Raw genomic sequence first — 24,135 nt, forward strand, 5'->3', positions numbered from 1 at the left:
TCAAAGTAAATCTATGCCTTATGATTAGTCTTACCTTATACACTTCACTGAAGCCACCTCTGCCCAAAAGGTGAAGCAATAGATATCTGTCATTTAGCGTTGGGTGGTCTTTAAATCTATAACACAGTAACAAGAAATTTACTAAAACAAATGAAAAATAATCATACTGGCTCCACAGGACACTTGCTGATTAAACGGATAGCCAGACTTTAGGATGTGAGTCATTTGGTTGACAGTCAATAGGTCAACCACTATTGTTTAACAAGCATTAAGTTGACATGGTCAACAAGAGAATAGACTGCATGAATTTTCCACAATTGTTCTAATTTTTATAACTATTTCATACGGTATCAGAGCAAGGCACAGGGCAAGCCATGTGACGGGATGCTGTACATGTGCTTAAAGTTAAAAATGTACACCCCAAAAACAAGTGGTTGACCTAATGAGCCATTCCCGATTAATCCAAAAACCCTCTTCATTGCTAGGAGGCAAATTAAAAAAGGGATTTTTGTAAGAACTTACCGTTCGAATCCCTTTCTCTGATATGGTCCTGGTGACACAGCTTCACATTGGGATGTAGGAGGGTCCGCAGGAGCCAGGCACCTATCCTAAAGCTTTTGGAGGGTAGGCTCCTCCCCTACTGCATCCCAGATTCCTCAGTTCAATCTTTCAAAGCCACTGGAATACATTAACTCAGTACAAACACCTGCACATATTATATGCACAATTTTAAATTTAACTTTTCAACCAATTATAACATGAAACATCATGAACACTGGCATACTTACTGAGCGTAAGGGAGGGATCGCTGTGTCACCAGGACCATATCAGAGAAAGGGATTCGAACGGTAAGTTCTTACAAAAATCCCTTTTTCTCTTTCAATGGTCCTGGTGACACAGCTTCACATTGGGACGTTCCAGAGCCGGTCCTTTTGGGTGGGTACGCTCAGGTCTGCAGTTTTCATCACTGCTTGCCCGAATGATGCGTCCACCGACGCGAACTCACGGAACCTATCGAATTTGGCAAAAGTATGAACAGAAGACCAAGTGGCAGCCCTGCAAACCTGCTCAGCTGTTGCCCCATGTCGAACCGCCCAAGAGGTGGCAACCGACCTGGTGGTATGCGCATTAATCCTGGCCGGTACAGGCCTACCAACTTTAGTATATGCCAACGCAATAACAGAGCGCAACCACCTAGCAATGGTCTGCTTAGAAGCAGGCCAACTAAGTTTGTGTATGTCATACAAACCAGTAAAGTATCAGTCTTTCTGACACTCTTAACTCTGTCCACATAAACGCGCAAGACGCGCACAACATCCAAATTCCTTAATTTGTCCCTTTTCCTAACAACCCTCTGAGGGTTGAAACACAGGCAGAACAATCTCCTGATTTAGATGAAAAGCAGAGACTACTTTTGGTAAAAATCTAGGGGTACTGTCCGAAAGGCAGCCCTATCATCGTGACATATAAGGGAGGAAGACTTGAAGAACAAAGTAATCAACTCCGATATTTTTTTTTTTTTTTTTTTTTTCTTGACGCCCCCGCCAACAAAAATACCAGCTTCCCTGAAAGGAAACTAAGGTCAACCGACCTTAACGGCTCAAAAGGCGCCTCTTTAAGGTACTCCAGAACCAGAGATAATTCCCCTGGCGCTACTGGTTGGTTGTAGGGAGGTTTCAATAGATAAACCCCCTGCAGGAAGGTCTGTACTTCTGGTTCTAACGCAATCCTTCTTTGGAAAGAAAAATTGACACGGTCGAGATATGTACTCTGAGTGACTGAAGGCCTAACCCAGAGGAAAGGCCCTCCTGTAAAAAACTCCAACAATTTAGCCATTTTAAATCTCGATGTGCGTGACCTCTGTCTTACACACCACCATATATAGGTCTTCCAGGCCCCAAAATAATTTACAGAAGACACTGACTTTCTGGCTTTCCTCATTGCGTTAACCACCGCCTTTGAGAATCCTATATTCCTCAAAATGGCGTTTTCAACAGCCAGACCGTCAAAATTAATCGAGCTGAATCCAGCTGGTTGAACGGTCCTTGTTTTAGAAGGTCTGACCTCAGAGGTAGACGCCACGAGTCCACAGAGAATCTCTGAAGCCTCGAGTACCAGGATCTCCCTGGCCAATCTGGAGCCACTAAAATTACTGGAATTGTCTGGGCCTGTATTGTTTTCAACTCTCTTGCCAGCATTGGAACTGGCGTTAAATCATAAAGAAGATTCCCCTCCCAGGGGATAGTCATGGCATCCACTGCTTCTGCCAGTGGATCCCACGTCCTGTCATACAACCTGGGTACCTGATGGATGAACCTGTATGCCTTCAGGTCCCTATCCGGGGATTCCCCCTTATTGTAATCTAGTGGAATACTTGTGGATTCAGCCTCCATTTTCCTTCCATCAGTTTCTCCCTGCTCAGGAAGTCGGCCTCTATATTCTCCACTCCTGGTATGAAGATTGCTGATAATGCTAGAACATTCTGTTCCGCCCACAAGAAGATTCGGGACACCTCCCACATGGCCAGATTGCTGTGTGTGCCTCCCTGGTGATTCAGATACGCCACAGCTGTGACGTTGTCGGTCTGAATGCCTAAAAGGGAGCTCTTGTAATCTTTTCTCCCGCCAGAGAAAACCTCTTCCACACAGCCCTCAGTTCCAAGATGTTGATCAGTAAGGCAGACTGTAAAGTATCAGTCTTTCTGCTCTAAAGTGCACAAGCCCTGCAGACGCAGGTCCACGACAACTGCCCCTCAGCCTCTGAGACTGACGTCGGTAGTGACTACCACCCAGCTCCAGGACTGCAGGGACCGACTCCCCCGAAGGGAATCCACCTCCATCCACCATTTTAGGAAGGATCGAGTTTCTGAAAACAACACCATTTGTTCTGACCTCATGGTCTGAGAGTTCCCTGTCCGCTGGGACACTCTAGAGTGGAACCTGGTGAACTGTAACGTCTCGAAAGACGCCATCATCTTCCCCAGCGGTTTGAGTCACCCCCATACTGCTGTGCTCTGAGACCCTAGGATCTCCTGTACCAAGGCAGCCAGATCCCTGGCCTATGCCTCTGGTAGAAACACCCAATGCAACTGGGTATCCAGACCAATCCCCAAGAATTGGAGTCTCTGTGACGGCACCGATTGAGATTTTTGTAAATTTAAAAGCCAGCCGTGAATCTGCAAAACCTGATGGTTTCTGCCAAGTGACTCTTCACTTGTCTGCTGACTCCGCTTTAAACCGCAGGTCGTCCAAAAATGGAATAACCATGATTTCCGTCAGTCGAAGCACATCCGCCATTTCTGACATTATTTGGTGAATACCCTTGACGCTGTGGCCAGACCAAAAGGCAACGCCTGTAATTACAGGAGAAGGTCTCCTATTGCACACCCCAATAGTTCCGGGTGGATAGGAACCTGCAAGTATGCGTCCTGGACCTTCATGGACGCTAAAAATTCTCCCTGGTCCCGGCTTAGCAGCACAGACCGTAGAGACTCTATTTTGAAATGGTCTACCCACAAAAAGCTTTAAGTTTAGGATCAGCTGAAAGACCCGTCTGGTTTGGGCACCAAAAACAGAGTGAAATAAAAGCCTTTTTTCCCTCCGCTCTGGGGACCGGGACTACCACACCCTTCTCTAAAAGAGAATGAGCCGCTCCCAAGAGAGCTGTACGGAGCCGAGCCTCCTTTGGCAGTGGTGTAGGAATGAACCTTCTCGGTGGAAGAACTTTGAAGGGAATCTTTTAACCCTGGGTTATATTTCTAACCCAAGCGTTCCGGTCTTAACAGTGCCCCTGCGTCTCTGAACAGTGACAGACGTCCCCCCTCCTTAAACACCGCCGGGCAAAACCCCTGGCAGTATGCGGAGGATTTTTCCTCTCCTATGGTTTCTTATAAAAAGAACCAAATTTTGACTTTGGGGCCTTGCCCCTGGAGGACTGAGACTATCCCTTAAAAGACTGTCCTCAAAAGGACGCACCTCCTCTAGGGGAGGGCCGAAAGGATGGCCTGAAAGCAGAAAACCTTGATGTCTGCTTTGGCTGCAGGGGTAGGCAGGAAAGTGCTTTTTTTTTTTTTTTTCCCTGTGGCCTGCTTATTAATCTCTTCCAGTTGTAAACCAATAACAGCTTTCCTTTAAAAGCAAATGCCTCTAAGCCTTTTTAGACTTGTTATCTGCCTTCCAAGCTATAAGCCAGAGCACTCTCCTGGCATTCCAAACACTGAGGAAACTCTGGCAGCCATTTTGAGAGCTTCCTGCTCAGCCTGAATCACATTTCTGCAGCAGCATTATACTTCTCTGCCTAGTAACAACACACAAAAGACAGTATGTCAACTAGAGCACAGGTCACTGACCCACCAATCCTGGCCTTAGAGACCCAGACTGAAGCCAATCAGAGGACTTGCTTGCTTGAAGGCTTGCACTGGTAGCACAGTTGGTTTTTGACAAGTATACCACAGAAGCCTCTACCACTGGAACTTTCTCCCAGAGGTCTGCATGATCCTCAGGCATGGGATACAGGCTTAACCATCTATTTTGGCATCTAAAGCCTTTTGTCAGGGGTTTTCCAATAAATCTTGTAAACCCTTGTCTGCAGAGAGATATCAGGGGTTTTCCAATAAATCTTGTAAACCCTTGTCTGCAGAGAGATATCATTTCCCTCACGCTGTCTCTTAAAAACAACCTTAGCAGGAGTTTTTTTTTTTTTTTTTTACTCCACAGACAAATTCAATGCCTGTTTACAGCAGTAATCAAATCCTCCACCCCTGAGGGTGAGGACTCTTCAGAAACATCACCCTGAACCCAGGGTATGTCTGTGTACTCTCCCTCCTCATCAGCAGCTAATAATGGCACTGAATCAGACCTTTTAGGGGTCCCCCCAGAGTAACCATAAAGCTTGTCAAACAAGTAATTTAAACCTGCTGATTCCCATAGCAGTATCCTGCATGACTTGTATAAGTCAGGATCTGTCTGGGTCCGAGGCAAAGAGCTGGCCGGACTGCTGAGAGAATGGCCCTGGTCTAGGGAAATTACCAGCCATCACTCTGCCTGTCCAGTAATGCACCAAAGCATTTTCCGACCTGTCTCAGGGACTTAACCCTCGCAAGGTCCGATGCACTACCCTCTGGGGTTCACTCCCCATGGGTTTCACAGCAGCGCATAAAATACAAAAGCCCCCCTTAGGGACAAATTTCAGTGTACAACCACTGCAAGCGCTCATTGCATTAAAGGCTCCCTCCCCCAAAACCACAGACTGTTGCTCAGACATGATGTTCTCAATAACACAGTCACAGCATTAAATGTACATACATTATATACAGTGTACTCAGCCACTTAGCTTTCTGTAGTCTTCAGAATGGGGAAAGCGAAGCCCAGGAAATCCAATCACTCTGTCAGGATCAGTAAGCCAGCTCAGCTCCGCTGCAAGCGTTCTGAATGGCGCCAAAAACAGAGTGAGGGAAGGGACCAAGTCCCTGCTGCTGCGGGGTCTGTGACTTTTGGCGCCAACTACCCCCAGACAGCCGCTCCCATTGTAGGATCTCCTCGTTCCAGTATCTCCCCCTCAGCTGGGGACCACTCGGAACATGCCTGTAACAACACTGCTGTCCTCTCAGTATAGGAGCTCAGTGTGTAAGCTCCGCAGAAAATGGCCGCCGCCATCACGGAGCGCCTGTCCCCCATGATCCCCACCTAGCGTGAAGCCGGTTTCAGAGCGCTCCGGAGCCCAGGCAGCTTCTTAAAAGAAGCTGTAAGCGCTGCACAGGGAGGCCAGACAGCGTCTCCCTCGTGCACAGTGAGCTGACAGGACTCGTTTCTGTCAGCTCCTGCTGCGCTAGCAGTGTGAGGATTCACTAATGAGAATCCTCACACTGTGCCTACCTAGCTAGTGTAGAAGTTAATAAAATAATAAAAACCCTAACTAACTCTACTCCTTCGGCTGCTCCAGCAGCCCTTTAGAATAGCACCCACTCCAGTGGGCACCTAACACGAACTGAGGAATCTGGGATGCAGTAGGGGAGGAGCCTACCCTCCAAAAGCTTTAGGATAGGTGCCTGGCTCCTGCGGACCCTCCTACATCCCAATGTGAAGCTGTGTCACCAGGACCATTGAAAGAGAAAAATTCAATAATACAGTACATGGAAATTTTCTCTTCAGAATAATCAAACAAAATAAATATATTTCATACACTCAAAGTCTCATATGAACCTCAACCCTATTTGATCCTTACTACTTCGTAAGGATATGCTTCTGGCTATTCCAAGCATGTTTAAACTGCTGTACTGTCTTGGCCTCTACCACCTCTGTCATTATTCCTTAAGTTTCCTTTCAATATACCTTCTAGTTTCAGCATGTGTCCTCGCTTTCCAATGTTTTGCTTCCTTTGAAGAATGCCTCCCCACCTGTACCTTTTTAAAACTCTAGAAACATTTGAAAGCTGTCGCTCTATTCCCTTCTCTGCGCCAAACCTTACATTATTGAAGATCTTTTAGTCTTTCCTGGTACATTTTGTAGTTACCATTTTCATTGCCTTTCTTTGTAGTCTCTAATGTATTTATATCCTTCTGAAGATATGGCCTTCAGAAGTAATCACAGTATTCCAGATGAGGACGTACCAATGACCTATACCAACGGTAGGTATATAGGCAACTGGCGGTCCAACTCCGGACCGCGAAGTACAGGAAACCGGACCCTCTCTAGAATATAGATTAGTGCCACAGCGCTAGAGTAGCATAGCAGTCGTGCTGTAAAGATGCAGAGAGGCCACCGCATCAATCTTCCTTCCTCCACCATGGTGTCAGTAATATACCGATTGGTTACATGAGTCACGTGAGCAGGCTGACGCGGCATCCCAGGAAGTGACTGATGTGGAGGCTGAGGCTCTGAGTGCATCCCAGTCCTCCGTGCACCGCAACGTGGAGGAGCCCCAAGGACCCAGCAAACAAATATAAAGGCACATGAGATGGACTGAAATCAAGCTACTCAGCAGTGCAGACTTGTTTTAAAGTTTTAAGCCTCAAGTTTTTGGACAGGCGCCGGGGTAGGCGTCGCTGTGCCCCTGCTCTCCTGACAGTTCCGTTGCTGCTGGAGCAGGGACAGCAGCGTCCCCGGCGATCATCAAGCTGTGCTGGGCGGAAGTGTTGGGACGTTGCTAGGCAACGACCCAAACTTCCACCGCTCAGGGGGAAGCAGCAAAGGGAAGCATCGGGGACGTTGCTAAGCAACGCCCCGAGCTTCCATTCAGATCACGGGCTGCACAGCTGCGGGCAATTTACGTCACGCACACCTGTAGGCGGGGTGACTGATTTTTAAGGGGCTTGCTCCATTATCACGGCGCCGGTTATAGTTATGTATGCAGCCTTGTCTCAGAGTGTTCCCTGTTTGGATTCATGCTACCAGAGTGCCAGTTTGTATCCTGTATCCAGCATTACAGTGTCACCGTGCCAGCGAGGCTGTGCCTTGTCAGGAGTCCTGCCTGTCAGCGCTGCTGATCTCTGACTTTCCTCTGTGGCTACCATCTCACAGATAAGTCAGGGGTTCTCCCGCAGTTTATTCTGTATTGATGTTATATTTATTTATATTCCACCGTTTTGTATTGTTACATTTACTTATATTCCACCGTTGGGTATTGTTACCTTTGCATTTTACTTATATACCACCGTTGTGCATTGTTGCATTTGGGTACATACCAACACTATGTATATTTTCTGCAAGTGGTCCCACCTTAGTACCCTGCAGAGTCTTGTGTTATACCTTCCCCCGGTCTGCCTCAGTGAACAAGTTGTCTCCCGTAACACCTAACTGCAATGGAGTCTGGGCAGACCTAGTTCACCCTTACAGCCGGGGCAGTTACAGGAGAAGACTAGAAACTGCACGTGTTCACAGACACCAGTCTGGGGCAACAGAGTCAGTGGGCAGTTCCGGTTTCACCATTGTCGGCCCTTACATTTTAATTTTGGTGCTGAAACGTATACTTACATTTTAAAAGGAATGTAGTATAAGTTTCAGCACCAAAATACAAAACTAGTTTAGTGCATTATAGATAATTGATTTTGTGGACCTCGATGAAAATAATTTGAGATACAGTATCCGGACTCCATTAAAAATTAATTGCCTTCCCCTGACCTATACAGAGTCATTATTACTTCTTTGTAACTGCTACTGATTACTCTCCCCCTGAATCCATTTGACTTGCCTTCATTGCTTTGCTACATTGATTACATGCCTTCAAGTCATCTTAAATGGTGCCTTTACTTCAAACTAATGCTACTCATATGGATGCATGCCAATGCAGGACAGAATTAACCAACCTTCAATACTGCATAGGGATTTAAAAAGTGTTCTCTTTTCATGGCAACTCACATGTTAGGGCATGACTCAGGGAAACCACCTTGGACATACAAGACCAGCAGAAAAAATGCATTGAATTTAGAAAACCTTTTAAGTGTTATTTTTAGCATAAATACATAAAAAGCGTCCCCTCCTTTTTTTTTTTTTTACACTAGTGAATACAGTAACAATTAGCTGTGCAAAGGGAAATGGTAACTTGGCAATAAAGATCTCTGTATAACTATACAAGTTATGATACCATATATGTACTTACTGTGAGTTATCTTCATTGTGTATTCTTTTTAATTCCCTAATGTGCAAATTCCTTACTCTTTCGAGTCTTTCCAATTCTGCCTGTATCTCTGCTTCTTCCTGAAGAAAAAGCAATAATGACACCATGTCAATTTAGACACCAACAAAAGAGAATATTAATAATGCAAAGTACAGTGGTACTGGGTTCTTACTTTTTTAAGGTGACCTAATCGGAGTTTGAATATCTCCTCCTGTTCATGATACTCTGCTAGGGTTAGCCTGCATATGAAAAAAAAAACCTTAGTAACCTTCATAGCACATTCAATGAATTCTCAGTTGGAACAAAATTATCTATATATTTATGACCATAGATTGGACCTGAGGCAGGGATTTTCCAAGCAACTAGCAGAACCCAACAATGGTACATATTTTTATGGGCCTTTTTATATATGCAATACAAGTGCAGAGAATGGTAGCTCTTTGGTGGGTTTACACCAGAGTAATTCTGCCCCTGGTAGCCCTAAGGAACATAGCAACATAGTTGAGCTCCAATGGTGTCCTGGATAACATCCCTTTGAAGCAGATATGGTTTGCAATAGTACTAGGGCTACAGCTAGTGGCGGCTGTAGAGGAGATGCTGCAGTTTAGAACAAAATTAAATTAACCCTTAGGACAAGTCGGATTAGTGTATGAGGGCCTTAAAATTGAGCTTACATCTTCCGATATACTGGAAAAAAGTGGTATACTCGAGATGGGGTACTCAGAGTAGGAACAGGCGCCTTGTGGGGTGCGGTGTCTAGCTGCTCCAACTTAAAGGGTGTCAACCTTTAACAGTATGGGTGAAGAAAAGAAAAATAATGTGGAGCGCTAGAAACGGATCAATTCTGTAATATCCAATTGATCCGTTTCTAGCGCTCCACATTATTTTTCTTATCTTCCGATATACTGTCAGATCTGGCTGTTTGGAACAAAAACCTGGTTATGGATGAAATCAAATGACCATTGACCATTTGTTTCAAATATAGGAAAACTGACAAAACTCATCCAGATATTACCAGGTTTTTGTTCCAACCAGGCAGATCTTATGATAAATCTACAATGTATGGGCAGCTTAAGTCTTACAGGCCAGACTTTTTGAAGTCGGAGCTGAGCAAACATATCCCATGCAGTATCCAGTTGAAAGGACAACAGTGTCTAGATTGACATGACAATGAAAACCATGAAAAGGTCGCCATGAGTTTTTTTTATACTGTACCACCCACCTGTACACCGAATGGGACCAGTAAAGTGTGCCGACAAGTGTGTAACAGCAGCAGAAGCAGGGCACCTTGTCCAAAGCATGGCGATGAAAGACACCATGTGAGGGGATACTGTATACTATTTTGGGGTCCATGTGATAAAATATACAAAAACCCAACACCACCCCCCCCCCCCCCCCAAAAAAAAAAAAGCCACCAAAACTCATGGTAACTTTATTAAACGTGTCAACCATTTCCATATAGATCTTTTGTCTATGTCATCCTATTGACTTGGCCACAGTCGCCCCTTTATACACCATAACCATCTCTTGCTACTGGTTAACATGATGTAAAGGCAAATACACATAAGTGTTTTAAAGTGTAGTGATTAAAGGAATGAGTGACTGGATTACATCCTGCCAACATGTGTAAAAACAGTATGTGTCCTCATACGTTTTTGCTGAAGTCAGGCCAAACAGACCTCTAAGCGTTTCTTGCCAAAAATTAAACTTTGTCGCAGCGCAATATGAGTAGGACACACAGTGTGAGACCTGGTGCGGATTAATTTGATATACAACACTTTTATAGCTATGTGCGCATGAGTCTCAGAATCTGAACACCAGGTGCTACAATGTCGTGGGGGCAAGTTTAGTTTCCCAATACAAATTCTGTTCCATTCCATAATTGACAAGTGTCATAATTCCTAGTCGGTTGACATTGCAACTAGATGCAAGATGCATTTTCCGGAAACTAAAGGCCCATACACACAGATTTGACGTTTGGGCTTCTCAGCTTCAAAGCCGGCCAGTGTGTACAGGGCAGTGGTGAACGCTGATGCAAGCTTCCACAGCAGTGAACGCTGATGCAAGCTTCCACATAATGGATGGCCGCGCCGCTTATCTGCTGGTATTACCAGCAGACGAGCGACGTGGTGGACAGCTTTCCACAGCATCATGCTATGGAAAGTCATCCACCCCAGTAAAAATTGCTAAAATAGGCAAGTCTCCTAGTGTGTTTGCACTGAGCGATTTTCAGCACAGACATTTTTCCCATCATCACTGTCCATACACGCTGGGCAAAAACGCCCAGCGTCTATGGACCTTTAGACTGTTGACACCAGCAGAGTTGCACATGACTGGGCACTGCATGGTGTATTAAGGCTATTTGTATGAGGATGCAACTGTATATGGCAGAAATGATTTATGTAAAGAGCTGTAAACACCCAGCACCTTTAAGTGGGTGTTTGCATATACTCTTTAGCTCATAATAATGTTTACAGAAGGATCTAGAGTGGTTTGAATATAGATAAAATATTTGTACATGCCTGTCATAAAAAGGTTTCTTTATCCATTTTCAGGTTTTATTTTATATGAACGATATATTTGCCCTTACGTTTCATTCTCTGCACCGTTGGTCTTGTTTTTACGCTGTTTTTGCTCATTGTTAGCTGGTGGAGCTTGCCCCATAGCTGGAGGCTTCCGCTTGGCCAGTAACTTCCGTTGTCGCTCAATCTCTTCCCTTTGGGAATTTATTCGTTCCTGTTGCCTGAACAAAGGGAAAAAAAGTTCATTCTTCATAAATGCTGTGGGCAGATTACGCAACTTCAAATGAAAAATTGTAATTATGTTTTAAGTGTTTCCCTAAATGCCTCATTCCTTTATTAATTTTTATAGTTTAGATTTGACCATGTATGTATTCAGAAGCTCATTTAGTAAATCTTTGTTTGTGCAGGTTGCATAGATATATTTGCGATTGAAAATAACTGGTCTCAGATTGATGATCATCAACTATAGCATGGAGCGACGAATACCCATTTTAGAAACGTTACTTGAACCCAGTTTAATCTGCGCTGCAGCTCAGTGAAAAGGGTCCCGGGGGGTGGGGGACCTAGTTCCAGTGACCCAGTAAATCTAAGTCCTCAGAAGCTACTGAAATCTATTGTAGGCAGAGAAACGCGTTGAATGCAGAGCGCATATTGGCTGTACAGAGACCGGAACAAGTGAGGAGTTCTTGGACAGGGCCGCATTATAGGACTGCACCAGCAGCCGGAGAACCCCACTGGAGTCTTGGATTTGGAACTATACCTACTACTGTTAAATAATTCAAAGTATAAACCATACTGAATTCAGTTCAACATCTTTGCATAACAGTGGGGACTGAGAATGTATTACCCTTTGGGATAGGTGTATACCAGAACCTCTATGGAGTTCTATATACTAATGTAAACTAACAAATATTTCAAAGGAGTATTTACAAATGATTGCATGCAATATTGACCACTAACTTCCTGATGCAAGTTAATTTAAGGACACTTAGTAGGAATAAGTCTGAGCCTATGAATAGAATGTCATGGTTTAATGTATTGTTTCTTCATTAATATTGTATGTTTCAAATACATTTCAGATTATTTTATTATTCCAAACAGCGCTGTTTTCTTGTGTGCTGGATCTACCACAAAGGGTTTTGGTAATCTCTTTTTTGAGCCAGCTGCAGTTTGGTGTAAGCACTCAGATCAGCACTCAATAGTATTTTAAGTTTGGGTTTGTGTGTTCTGTCTTATATTTACCTAAGTCCACACGGGATAGAGCGGCTGAAGCTTCGCATCAGGCGCACTCTAGAAACGATCAGCTGTATTATTACATGTAACACCGCTTTGCCATGGAATCGTCCCATTGGTAAAGGACATCGAATGGAATGATTCAATTAAGGCGGCTGGCAACAGTGACTTGGATAACAGACTTACCACACATAGCGCACGTGCTGTTGCCCAACTACTTTTCCAGATACCAGATGTATCATTTATGGTATTTTTCTAGAATGACATTTGAGCAAACATTTTCCCAAAACCATCAGCCAAGGTTCAATCAAGTGATTATGAATTGAAAGAATCCCTGCTGCAAAACTTTAGAACTTGGTATACTCCATATGGGTAAGCAAGCAGGCTGCACATGACAGCCCAATTATCTATTAAGAAAGGATATATTGTCGTTTCATAGCTTTATTCCACTGCCTCAATTCATATAGGATTTTACATGGACAAGGAGTTCACAAAACCATTTGGACATACTGGCAGGTATTCAATGCCGTGGGCGAGTGGCGACAACGAGCAGGGCTTCCTGCTCGCTGTCACCACCTAACCTGTAGTATTCAACGCACCCCCCTCATACGCCAATTCCCCCTCGCTCCGTTTTTTTTGAGTGAGGGAGAATTGGCGTATGCGACTCCAGAAGCAGCGAGACTCGCGGCTAAATACAGAGGGTTCGCTGCATTAGCCGCGGGTCTCGCTGTTTGGGGGAATCTTTGTCGTCACAGATTTCCCCAGAAAGCTGAATAGGGAGAGCGGCTGGTGAGGGGGTTAAACAGCGAGGATCGCTGGTTTTCTGCAATCCTCGCTGTTTAACACCCTCGCCGGCCGCATTGAATACCTGCCACTGTATGGCAATTAAAGGGAAGCACTTATCAGGTAAACAAATACTGCTCAAAAACAGAACCTGTATTACAAATATATTATAAATGTGGCATAATTTACATCCTAGGAATATAGCTTATGTGCAAGTGTTATCATGTGATGAAGAACAAACTTCAACCAAAGTAATAAACAATGCTCTGTCTTACTTGATGAGGTTCTGAAATGCATATCCATCAGTCCACTGTTCAGTAAAAGAGGCTCCATGACGGACAGTAGTGAAGTGGCCAAGCCGCAGGCGATCCTGCATACTTTTATCTCGACAGGCCATCTTCTCCTGTTTGGACTGAAGCGAAGTACAGGATAGTGACATCTCTATAATACTACCAACAATACAATATTTACACAACATTAAAGCAATGATGCTTAGATCCTTGATATCCGGCACTCACTCTGGCATCGACTGATTACTGCGCCCTGGTGCCATCTTGGGAGCAGGATTTCTCCTTACATATACATACACACACACACACACACACACACACACACACACACACACACACTAGGATATATATTTATTACTACATTACACACACACACACATATATATTAGGATATATATTTATTACTACATTACACACACACACATATATATTAGGATATATATTTATTACTACATTACACACACACACTTAATGTAAGCATACATACAGCTTAACTGAGTTGCACACCCCACCTCATGCCGTGACCTAATATGCTCTACTAGGCATGAGCTATACTGAATATTTGCAACATTGTGTAGGTTTGGGTGATTCAGACTGATACTGATCATTTCTCTCAATGGTGAAAAATGATCTTGTAACAGTGTCACAAGCAGTGTTCGCACTACAATTGTGTACTATTTTGAGTTTCATTTTTTCCCCAGAGGCGACACCTTTTTAGAGGGATCTCTTACATCCATCTTGAGGTAGGTGTATGTGCTAATATTAGTGAGGACTACTGGACATGCATAAAAAATGGGGTGGTGCTATGCATGTTCATCAGGATGCACAAACATTTGAATTAGGTTACAAAAATGTCTGCCTTTTGAGTATGACTGGGAATTCAGAACACAGGGGTAGATTTATTAAGCTCGGCGAAGTGATAAAGTGTCTGGTTTTTATCACTGGTCAATCAGCTCCTACCTGTGAAGTTACAGGCTTGGTTTGAAAAATGACATGTAGGAGCTGAATGGCCGGTGACAAAAACCAGACACTTTATCACTTCGCAGAGCTTAATAAATCTACCCCACAGTATCTTATCTACAGTTAACCTGCACAAAACTGATTTTTATATTCCAATGCAATTATTCTGCCAATGCGTGACAGTTTTTCAATGGCACGGACTGGAAAAGTTATATCATTTCATGAAGATTTTGCTTTAAACAATACATAAAAGAAAGGAATTACACAATTTCAGATTTCCCCTAAGGAGGAGAACATAAAGGACAAGGATGGGAACCTGCTGGATTTACCAGCAAAATGTTAGTCTTACCTTTTCTATAAGCAACTTCTTGCTCATCGTTACACATCGATTTAACCGTTCTTTGTACTTTTCCAACATTTTCTTTTGCTCATCCATTTGCCGCCGAAGGTCGCAATTTACCTGGAAAGAGGTTATACGGATAATAAATATATGCTCTTATTTAAGATACACATAAATAATGCTAATCATTAAGATACCTCTAAAATAAAGCAAGTATATAGACCGGAAAAATAAAAAACTACATTACAGTCTCTAGTTTGAGAAATAGATGCCTCTCACAGGTCCTCAACTGGCAGCTTCATTAAATGGTACCCGCAATACGCCAGTGTCAACATCTACAGAGAAGAGGTGACTCTGGGATGCTGGCCTTCTAGGCAGAGTAAAAAAGAAACATTGGACAGAGGAATGCCTTGATAAAGAGATTTTCATCTCAAAACGCGTTGGTTGTAGGTATTGTTGTATTCTCAGGAGTCTTTTTTTGCTGGAGGAACACGGAGATGCAGTGTCCAGAAGGGGAAGGTAGGACGCTTTTATTAATATCAGTTACTACAATACTAGATATAGTACTGTGATTAAGCCTGCCTGTCCCCCCGAGAACTAAAACGTCTTCACTCTCAGCAAAATCTCCTCTTTATGAAGGCATTATATTCATTTTTATTATGGGATTTTATCCAAATAAAATTGAAATTAATCTGGAAAAAAAGAAACTGCTATGTGATTGAAATCATTAATTCAACTGTGAGTACCGGAACACCACCAAAAAGATACCTTGGTAAGATTAATTCATGTTATATACATGTGAGTAAGGTATGCCTGACTGACAACTTGGAACATCTGTAAAATAAAGAAACCCAGATAAACTCATCCTCACTACATTGATATGTAAGTGAGGTATGAAAATAATCACAACTGGGACCGAATTCTTTTTAAATACTTCCTAACTTGAAAAGTGTCCAACTAAAACCACGCTTAACCTGATCATCATTACATGTAATCTGAATAAAAAAAATGAAATTAAAGACGCAGAACAAGTAAAAAGATGCTGGATGACGTCATCTGACAAGCATGGTGGAGGTAATGTCATGGTCTGGGGCTGCTTTGGTAAATTGGGAGATTTGTATAAGGTAAAAGGGATTCTGAATAAGGAAGGCTATCACTCCATTTTGCAACGCCATACCCTACCCTGTGGAAAGAGCTTGATAAGAGCAAATTTCCTCCACCAATAGGACAATGACCCAAAGCACACCTCCAATTATACAAAAACGATTTAGGGAAGAAGCAGGCAGCTGGTACTGTCTGTAATGCAGTGGCCAGCGCAGTCACCAGATCTCAACTCATTGAGCTGTTGTGAGAGCAGCTTGACAGTATGGTACGCAAGAAGTGCCCTACAAGCCAATCCAACTTGTGGGAGGTGCTTCAGGAAGCATGGGGTGAAATTTCTTTAGATTACCTCAACAAATTAACAGGTAGCATGCCAAAGGACTGCAATGCTGTAATTGCCGCAAAATGAGCATTCTTTGACTAAAGCAAAGTTTGAAGGACAAAATTATTATATTACATAAAAATTATTTCTAACCTTGCCAATGTCTTGACTATATGTTCTAGTCCTTCTGCAACTCATTTGATAAATAAAAGTCAATTTTCATGTAAAACATGAAATTGCCTGGGTGACCACATACTACTCAAGAAATTGGGATTGCATGTTTTGCAACATGATTTCTACTTTATTGAAAAGGCCTCTCATCAGTATTTATAAGCATTCAGGTCAATTAATACCTATGTCCGCAGAACTAAGGAGGTGAGTACTGATGGATGGATGGATGGATGGATAGCCTCTTAACAATGCATCTCTTTATTTTATGGTTGTAATCTGCCAGTTTAAATTTTAAAGCACAGACTGACGCTTTACAGTGTGAAACTCTGCCTGGCATTGCTTTGTTAAATTTTATGGGGCAGCGAAATGTGATTCTGCTGAACAGTTACGCAAAGTGGCAACCTAGTCTTCAGTGCACACGTTTGTTAAGTTGTAAGGGGGGTATTCAATGATGTATTGATGTTTTTTACACTAATGCAGGTTTCACTGTCAATAAGTCAAAAGGTACTCTTTACCTAGCACGGCGCCCACGATTTTGATCGTGGGCATCGCAGGTAAAAAAATCGCGGGCATCGTGGCCATTGAATGCACTAAAAATCGGGTGCGACGCGACCAACGCGATGCCCGCGATTTCCCATAGGGAACAATGTTAAATGTCTCAATTGACCCGATTTTTCCATAGGAAACAATGTTAAATGGCCCACAGAGGCCAAATAGCCACCCTGAAGTGTGAAATGGCCCCCACAATTGTTAACGCCACCCCACGATCAACCCGAAGCGTGGCGAGCACAGCGAGCCCGCGAGGGGCGGCGGTACGCGTCCTATGACCTTTTCATACCCCCACTATCCACGTCGGCGTGGAGTTGAGAATAGAATAGTGTGGCGAGCGCAGCGAGCCCGAAGCATGGCGAGCGCAGCGAGCCCCGCGAGGGGATGCGGATACCTGTGAAGCCCGCGAAGGGACGCGTTTACCTGTGAAGGTATCCGCGTGCGCTCGCCACGCTTCGGGCTCGGTGGCTCGCTGCGCTCGCCACACTATTCTATTCTCAACTCCACGCCGACGTGGATAGTGGGGGTATGAAAAGGTCGTAGGACGTGTACCGCCGCTGCGCTCGCCACGCTTCGGGTTCACATTGATCGTGGGGTGGTGTTAACAATTGTGGGGGCCATTTCACACTTCAGGGTGCCTATTTGGCCTCTGTGGGCCATTTAACATTGTTTCCTATGGAAAAATCGGGTCAATTGAGGCATTGAACAGGAAAATCGGGTCAATTGAGACATTTAACATTGTTCTCTATGGGAAATCGCGGGCATCGCGTCGGTCGCGCCGCACCCGATTTTTTAGTGCATTCAATGCCCGCCGTGATAAGTAAAGAGTACCAAGTCAAATTAGTATCGGGTGAAAAATAGTCGAAAATGGACGCATTTTTCAACTAAAAGTGCAGATTCCCTCCCTTGGCATCTTTCAGATGTTCACAGAGTATTCAGTGTCTCCCGTTGGAAGAAAAAAATACAGAAATATTTTAACAATGAGTACAAAAACCCTGATTCCACATGGTAACTTGGCACCCACCCAAACTATCCATTTAAGCTGGTGTGGTGTTATTGGGTTATATTTTTTTCATTCATGCCATGGTGGACACTGGGAACAGTGGGTGTGGCTGGAGCTGCAGCTACAGGCACCAAGGAGAAGAACTTTCTTTGGAGTGCAGCCCGGGCTCCTCCTCCTCACCCCCTACAGGCTTCAGTTTTTTCCATGGTGCCTCAATACACAGGTTATCAGCGACAGGGCTCTGTGCCCTGTTTCAACTTTCTTATTTTGTATTTTTACTTTAGGAGACAACCTTCTCCTTTGCAGTGACTGCTCCCCTGTGGTCTGCTCTTGGCGCGCTGGTACTGTTGACCAGGCCTGCCGTCCACCTCCCCACACACGGAGAACACCTTTCCCAGCCACAGGTAAGCGGGTCCTCCTCTCTGAAGCGGCGTGCGGGTAAGGGGGGGGGGGGGGGGGGGGGTTGGTTCGCTGTTCGTGGTGCATCCCTTGGAAGCGGCACCCGGTGGTCTCTGGGGAGGGGTGCATCCCGTGGCAGCAGCACCCGGTGGTCTCTGCGTGGCAGCTAGACCACCATGGCGCCATACCGTGGAGCACCATCTTGGTGCAGGGCGCTGGATGGTTCCAGGATGAGGTGGACTTTGAGACACAGCATTCCGCCTCAATGCTCAGAGCGGGTCCTTATCTGGCCTCCCGTCTGAGCTCAGCTTTTACCCACCCTGATTCCTGCTCCTTGCACCCTACAGGACCAGGTTTTCTTAATTCTCTGTAACCACACTTCTTAGTGCTGGTACAGAGTTCTTCTGGTGTGCTTGTTTTAACCTATTTTCTGTTTAGAAGAAGAATTGATTTATATATTGTGATAGTTTAACCATGTAACCTTTTACTATATAAAGACCCAAGGTTATTGTCAGAGCTGTGTGCAGACAGGGCTGTGACCATTTAACAATGTCTCAGAAGGCTAATGTGGGGTACACACCATGACGACCCGCTCACGATGCACATTGTGAGCGGGTCGTCAGTGTTTCTTCAGACCCGCTCACGATGATGCGGGGGGGGGGGCACGACCCGCTCACCATATGCACCGTGAGCGGGTCCGATCCGATGGCGACCCGCACCCCGCTGTATGGTCGTTCTTCAGATCCTACCTGCTGCAGGTAGGATCTGAATAACGACCGACCGACCTGCGGGACCGCGCATCGGATCGGTCCACACCAGGACAGAAAAGGGCCCGATCACCACACAATCTACATCCAATTGGTCGGAATTGGATCTAGATTGATGGGATCGGACCCCTGTCGTCCTGGTGTGTACCCAGCATAAGTCCTCAGCTAAGCACTCTAGGGGGGGGGGGGGGGGGAGCTCCCAGGCTGTATGCTTTTACTTGTACCAACTGTTAAGCTGTGTACACACGGTGCGATTTGGTCGCTGAGCTATTTTGGCTTAAAATCGCCCAGCAAAATATTGCTCAGTGTACTGGCAAAATCTCTCAGCAATATATTGCTCAGTGTCTCGTTTTCATCAGCGACCAGCGATTTTGGCTGAAAATTGCAAACTATTGTCTCATTCTGTCTCTACCTCATTTTGGCTAGAGATCGCTGGTCACTGGAGCACAGTGAATTGACCAGCAATTTTTAGCCATAATTGGAGGAGCATGCTCCTACGACCATGAAGGGCTGGCCGCGGGAGCGCAATCCCAGCGATTTATCTCCCACAGCACATGAAATCACTGGCAATATGGTCGCTTAGTGACCATATTGCCAGAGATATGTGCTAAAATCGCCCCTGTGTGTACACAGCTTAAGGAGAATTACTCCTCAGAGGTCCAGGACTGTGCTGGCCTGTGTGACCGTTGCTCTGAGGTCACACCCATGACGATGGACCCTCTGGTTCAGTCACACCAGCGGAGCCTTAATGGACAGCCTCTATATCCTCAGTGATGAGAGAGTTAGCCTCCCATTTAGCAGCAGCCAGGGCACCCACACAGTCTGTTGTAGCAGTGACTGTCGTTCGCACCTGCTGAAACAGTGTCTGAGCCTGCCTGGGTACAGGTCCTGTCGTCCTCAGAGCAGGGGTTGCTGGAGGTCCCTCCACCTAAGCGCAGGCCCCCTCCACCACGGGTGATGCATAACACTAAAGATTCTGACTCAGCGGAGTTAGAGGAGGCCAATTTAGTAGACACTGAGGATGAGATGGCTGAAGCCAATACAACTCAGGACGATCAGGCGACTCATTCTACAGTTGACGCACTGATTATGGCTGTTCGATCATCTCTTAAAATTCAGGATGACCAGCCGACTGCCGAACGCTCCTCTTTTCAAAAGAAAGAAAAAAAGAGCGCTAGCCATTTTTCCCTCTAATACAGACTTGGAGGATGTATTGTCAGATGCCTGGGCACACCTAAACAAAAAGTTTCTGGTTCCCAAACACCTCATAGCTTTTTTTTTTCCCAGTTTAATGTGGCGCATTTTCCTACTATGGCTTCCCTAAAATATCCCACAGACAGGAAAATTGAGCATTGTCTCAAGTCAATCTTTACTAATGTTGGTGTTTCTGCTTGGCCGGCCTTGGCTTGGGTGGCAAAGGCAATTGGCTCCTGGGCTGACGATTTACAGCACCAGATAACCTCGGGCCCCCGCCGCTCTCATCTTCTGTCCTCTGTGGAATTAATTAGGGAAGCCACCACATATTTGGGAGAAGCGACTTTAGACGCTGCGGCTCTCTCTTCCAAGATTGATGTCCTCTGTTTCTGCCCGCAGGGCTCTCTGGTTGCGCATGTGGAGTGCGGACTCAGACTCCAAAAAGGCTTTAGAGGTGTTGCCTTTGTCCAGCGATGTCCTCTTTGGTGTTAAGCTGGACAAGATTGTGGCTACTGTCGGCACATCCAAAACTGTCTTCTTGCCATCCACTCCTCCAAAGTAGCGTCCAGCGTCCTTTCGGCTTTTTCGTCTCCACACTCCCATCCACGCGGACTGCCAGAGGTTCCTCCACATTGCAGTCAAAGATTGCCACTATCAGTTCATGGCGCTTTTCACCAAGGTTATGGCAATCATGGCCGCGACCGTGTGAACTCAGGGTGTCCGTCTGTTGCCTTACTTGGACAAGGTCCTAATCCCGGCTCAGTTTCTGGAGGCCCTCCTACACCACCTTCAACTGACCATTGAAGAAAATACAGCACAGTGCCATACCAGACGATGGGCACACACCTCGACACCAGGGTTCAGAGGGTCTATTTGCCAGGAGACAAGATTTTTGCTCTCCAGGCCCTCTTTAGAGTTCTCTCAGACATCGCAGGGTCTCTGTTTACCAGTGCATGAAAGTGCTGGCAAAATTGGTCTCCTGCTACTAGACATTACAGCTGCATTCCAGGGCCCTACAGTTGGAGATGCTCCACCGTTGGAACTATTCTCCAGGATGTCTGGCGACTTCTTCTCTCCAGATAGACTAGACTCTCAATCTATTGGTGGCTTCACTCCCCCAATCTTCGGAAGGGGCGTCCGTTTTCAATCACGGACTGGACGCTTCTAACACCCGATGCCAGTCTTAGGGGTTGGGGTGCCATCATCGAGGACCACTCCTTTCAAGGTCAGTGGGCACAAGAGGAGGCCTCGCTCCCCATAAACATTCTGGAACTCCGAGCTATCTATCCAGCGCTGACCTCTGCTCGTCCCCTGGTCCAGGCCAAGGCAGTGAACATCTTATATCAATCACCAGGGAGGGATCAGGAGCAGGGCCACCATGAAGGAGGTGCTTCTGATCTTGCTTTGGGCAGAGACATCTGCTCGGTCTGCGGTGCACATCCCAGGATAGAAAATTGGGAAGCAGACTTCCTCTGTTGGCAGGACATCAAGTCGGGCGAGTGGGCCAACCATCAGGATGTTTTTCAACTACTGGTGGAGCGCTGGGGCCTCCCACAGATGGACTTAATGGCCTCCAGACTAAATCGCAAGCTTCCCTGTTATGGGGCTCGCGCCAGGGATCCATGTTGTCACAGGGACCGTGCGTGAACCTGTATCTTCACAGATTGGATTGACCACCATGTCTCTTGAAATGGAAATCTTGAGGGCTAAGGGGTTTTCGCTTGCGGTTGTCAAAACAATGATTGCAACAAGAAAGCCTTCCTCTTCCCGTATTTAAGATCGGGTCTGGAGCACCTTTTATAGTTGGCGTTTGGATAGAGGCTTTCTGTCTCTGGAGTTTCTGGATAGAGGCTTTCTGTCTCTGGAGTTTCTGGATAGAGGCTTTCTGTCTCTGGAGTTTCGTTTGTCTAGGGTGCTGGCTTTGTTGCAGACGGGTCTGGATCTGGGACTTAGACTGGCCTCGTTCAAAGTTCAGGTGTCAGCTCTTTCAGTCATTTTTCAAAGGCGGCTTGCTAAGCGCATGGCCATCCAGACTTTTCTCCAGGTCGTCCTTCATATACAGCCCACATTTGTGCAGTCTATTCAGCCTTGGGATCTGACCTTGGTGTTATGGGCTCTCCATTCGAGCCCTTAGATTCGGGGGATCTCAGGTGGCTCACGTGGAAAAACACTTTTCTTGTTATCAATTGTCACGGCCCGTCAGGTGTCCGACTTATTGGCCTTGTCGCATGTTTCTCCTTATTTGTTTTTTTTTTTAATCCGGATAGGGCGGTTCTCCATACATGTATGGAGTATCTCCTTAAGTTATCTCCCCTACATATAAATCAAGAGATCGTTGTTCCAGCGTTTTCTCCTTCGGAGGACTCCCCAGACCTTTGTTCTCTCAACAGGACTCCCCAGACCTTTGTTCTCTCAACAGGACTCCCCAGACCTTTGTTCTCTCAACAGGACTCCCCAGACCTTTGTTCTCTCAACAGGACTCCCCAGACCTTTGTTCTCTCAACAGGACTCCCCAGACCTTTGTTCTCTCTATGTTGCTAGAACTCGTGACATCTGCAAATCTGATGCTTTGTTTGTTTTGTGCGATGTGGCTAACCGTGGTTGGCCAGTGCCAAAACAGACTTTGGCACGCTGACTGCAACTAACTATTAGGCCAGTTTATCTGGCTTCAAATACACTGGTTCCTTCATGAATTCAGGCCCATTCAACTCGCTCGGTGGGATCCAGTTGAGCAGCTCGTCAGGGTGTCTCTGCAGAGCAGCTATGTCATGCGGCCACCACTTGGACCTCGGCACATACTTTCCTCTGTTTTTACTAATTTGAAACGGTGGCCACTTCCGATTGCTTTTGGTTTGGGCGCCGTGTCCTCAGTGCAGCTCAGTTGCGTTCCCTCCCGTGACTGGACACTGGGCACCCACCCTCATGCACTGTTTTGACAATGAGGGGGGTTTTCACTTCCTGAACCTTTTCTTCCTTCGAGATGCATGGTCTCTTCTCTTTCTCTTCCTGTCCCTGTTGAACAAACTGAAGCCTGAAGGGCAAGTGGAGGAGCCCAGTTCTCCTTGGCGCCTGTAGCCGTAGCTCCACCCACACCCACTGTTCCTAGTGTACACCATGGATTCAGAATAAAAAGATTTTATAGTTAGGACCAAAATCCCATTCTTATACTTATGTTAATCATTATTATTTTTTTATTCTTCAATACGTCAATCCTGTCTCACCCCATTTCCCCATGTGGAAACTCTCCTGCCTCATTCATACCTGCCTCCCATATTCATTTTGTGTAATGAAAAGTGACAATAAAATTCCAATATGAAAGCATCATATACATAAAGCAGTTATGAAGGAAGTGTTTTTCCACAGTACAGAACAAATCATGTAAATAAATTACAAAATAAATTTTTGTTCTAGAAACTTACCCTTAATAAATCATCTATCCTTCCCTCCTTTTTTTCTAAGTCAGAGTTTTTGCTGTTTTCTAGTGCGGATATTTTATCCATTGTGAGGTCAGACTGAAAAAGAATAAAAAGCAAAGAGAGTATTTAGTCTGCACTATCAAAGTTCCAACCGCAGTCTCAGTAATTGTGATATGCAAACAGGTGTCCAGGTACATTTAGGTCCCCCCCCCTTCTATTTTAGAACTATTTAAATGCATGAGTACCTAATAAAAATATATATATATATTTTTTTTTAACTAAAATGCTAATACAAAAGTATCAATCTTTATCCAGAGATTTTTTTACCTGCGTTAGTCTGTGCTGGACGGGAATCTGTTTGATGGGGATGCAGGAATGCTCTAGGCTCACTGGTAAGGAGGAAGGAGGGCTACTTTGCTGACTCTGGAAAATAAAATCTATGGTTTAAAAGGCAGGCAGCAGAGCAAGACAC

The 24,135-nt window shown here is 45.2% G+C and overlaps 1 protein-coding gene across 4 annotated transcripts in view; it reads right to left on the reverse strand.

Annotated features, from left to right (window-relative positions):
- Positions 1-24,135, reverse strand: part of TLK2 (tousled like kinase 2) — a 72,343-nt gene that overhangs the window by 24,288 nt on the left and 23,920 nt on the right. For all 4 annotated transcript variants that reach the window (XM_083146925.1, XM_083146922.1, XM_083146923.1 and 1 more), the window contains 8 exons: positions 23,991-24,086; positions 23,667-23,759; positions 14,751-14,861; positions 13,427-13,563; positions 11,204-11,356; positions 8,786-8,852; positions 8,596-8,693; positions 35-116 (listed from right to left, as the gene is read on the reverse strand). In XM_083146925.1, the coding sequence (XP_083003051.1) occupies positions 35-116; positions 8,596-8,693; positions 8,786-8,852; positions 11,204-11,356; positions 13,427-13,563; positions 14,751-14,861; positions 23,667-23,759; positions 23,991-24,086 (837 nt within the window). The remainder of the gene's footprint in view (positions 1-34; positions 117-8,595; positions 8,694-8,785; positions 8,853-11,203; positions 11,357-13,426; positions 13,564-14,750; positions 14,862-23,666; positions 23,760-23,990; positions 24,087-24,135) is intronic.

Source organism: Crinia signifera, chromosome 6, assembly GCF_055691185.1.
Source record: "Crinia signifera chromosome 6, ASM5569118v1, whole genome shotgun sequence".
In the NCBI taxonomy this organism is placed as follows: Eukaryota; Metazoa; Chordata; class Amphibia; order Anura; family Myobatrachidae; genus Crinia; species Crinia signifera.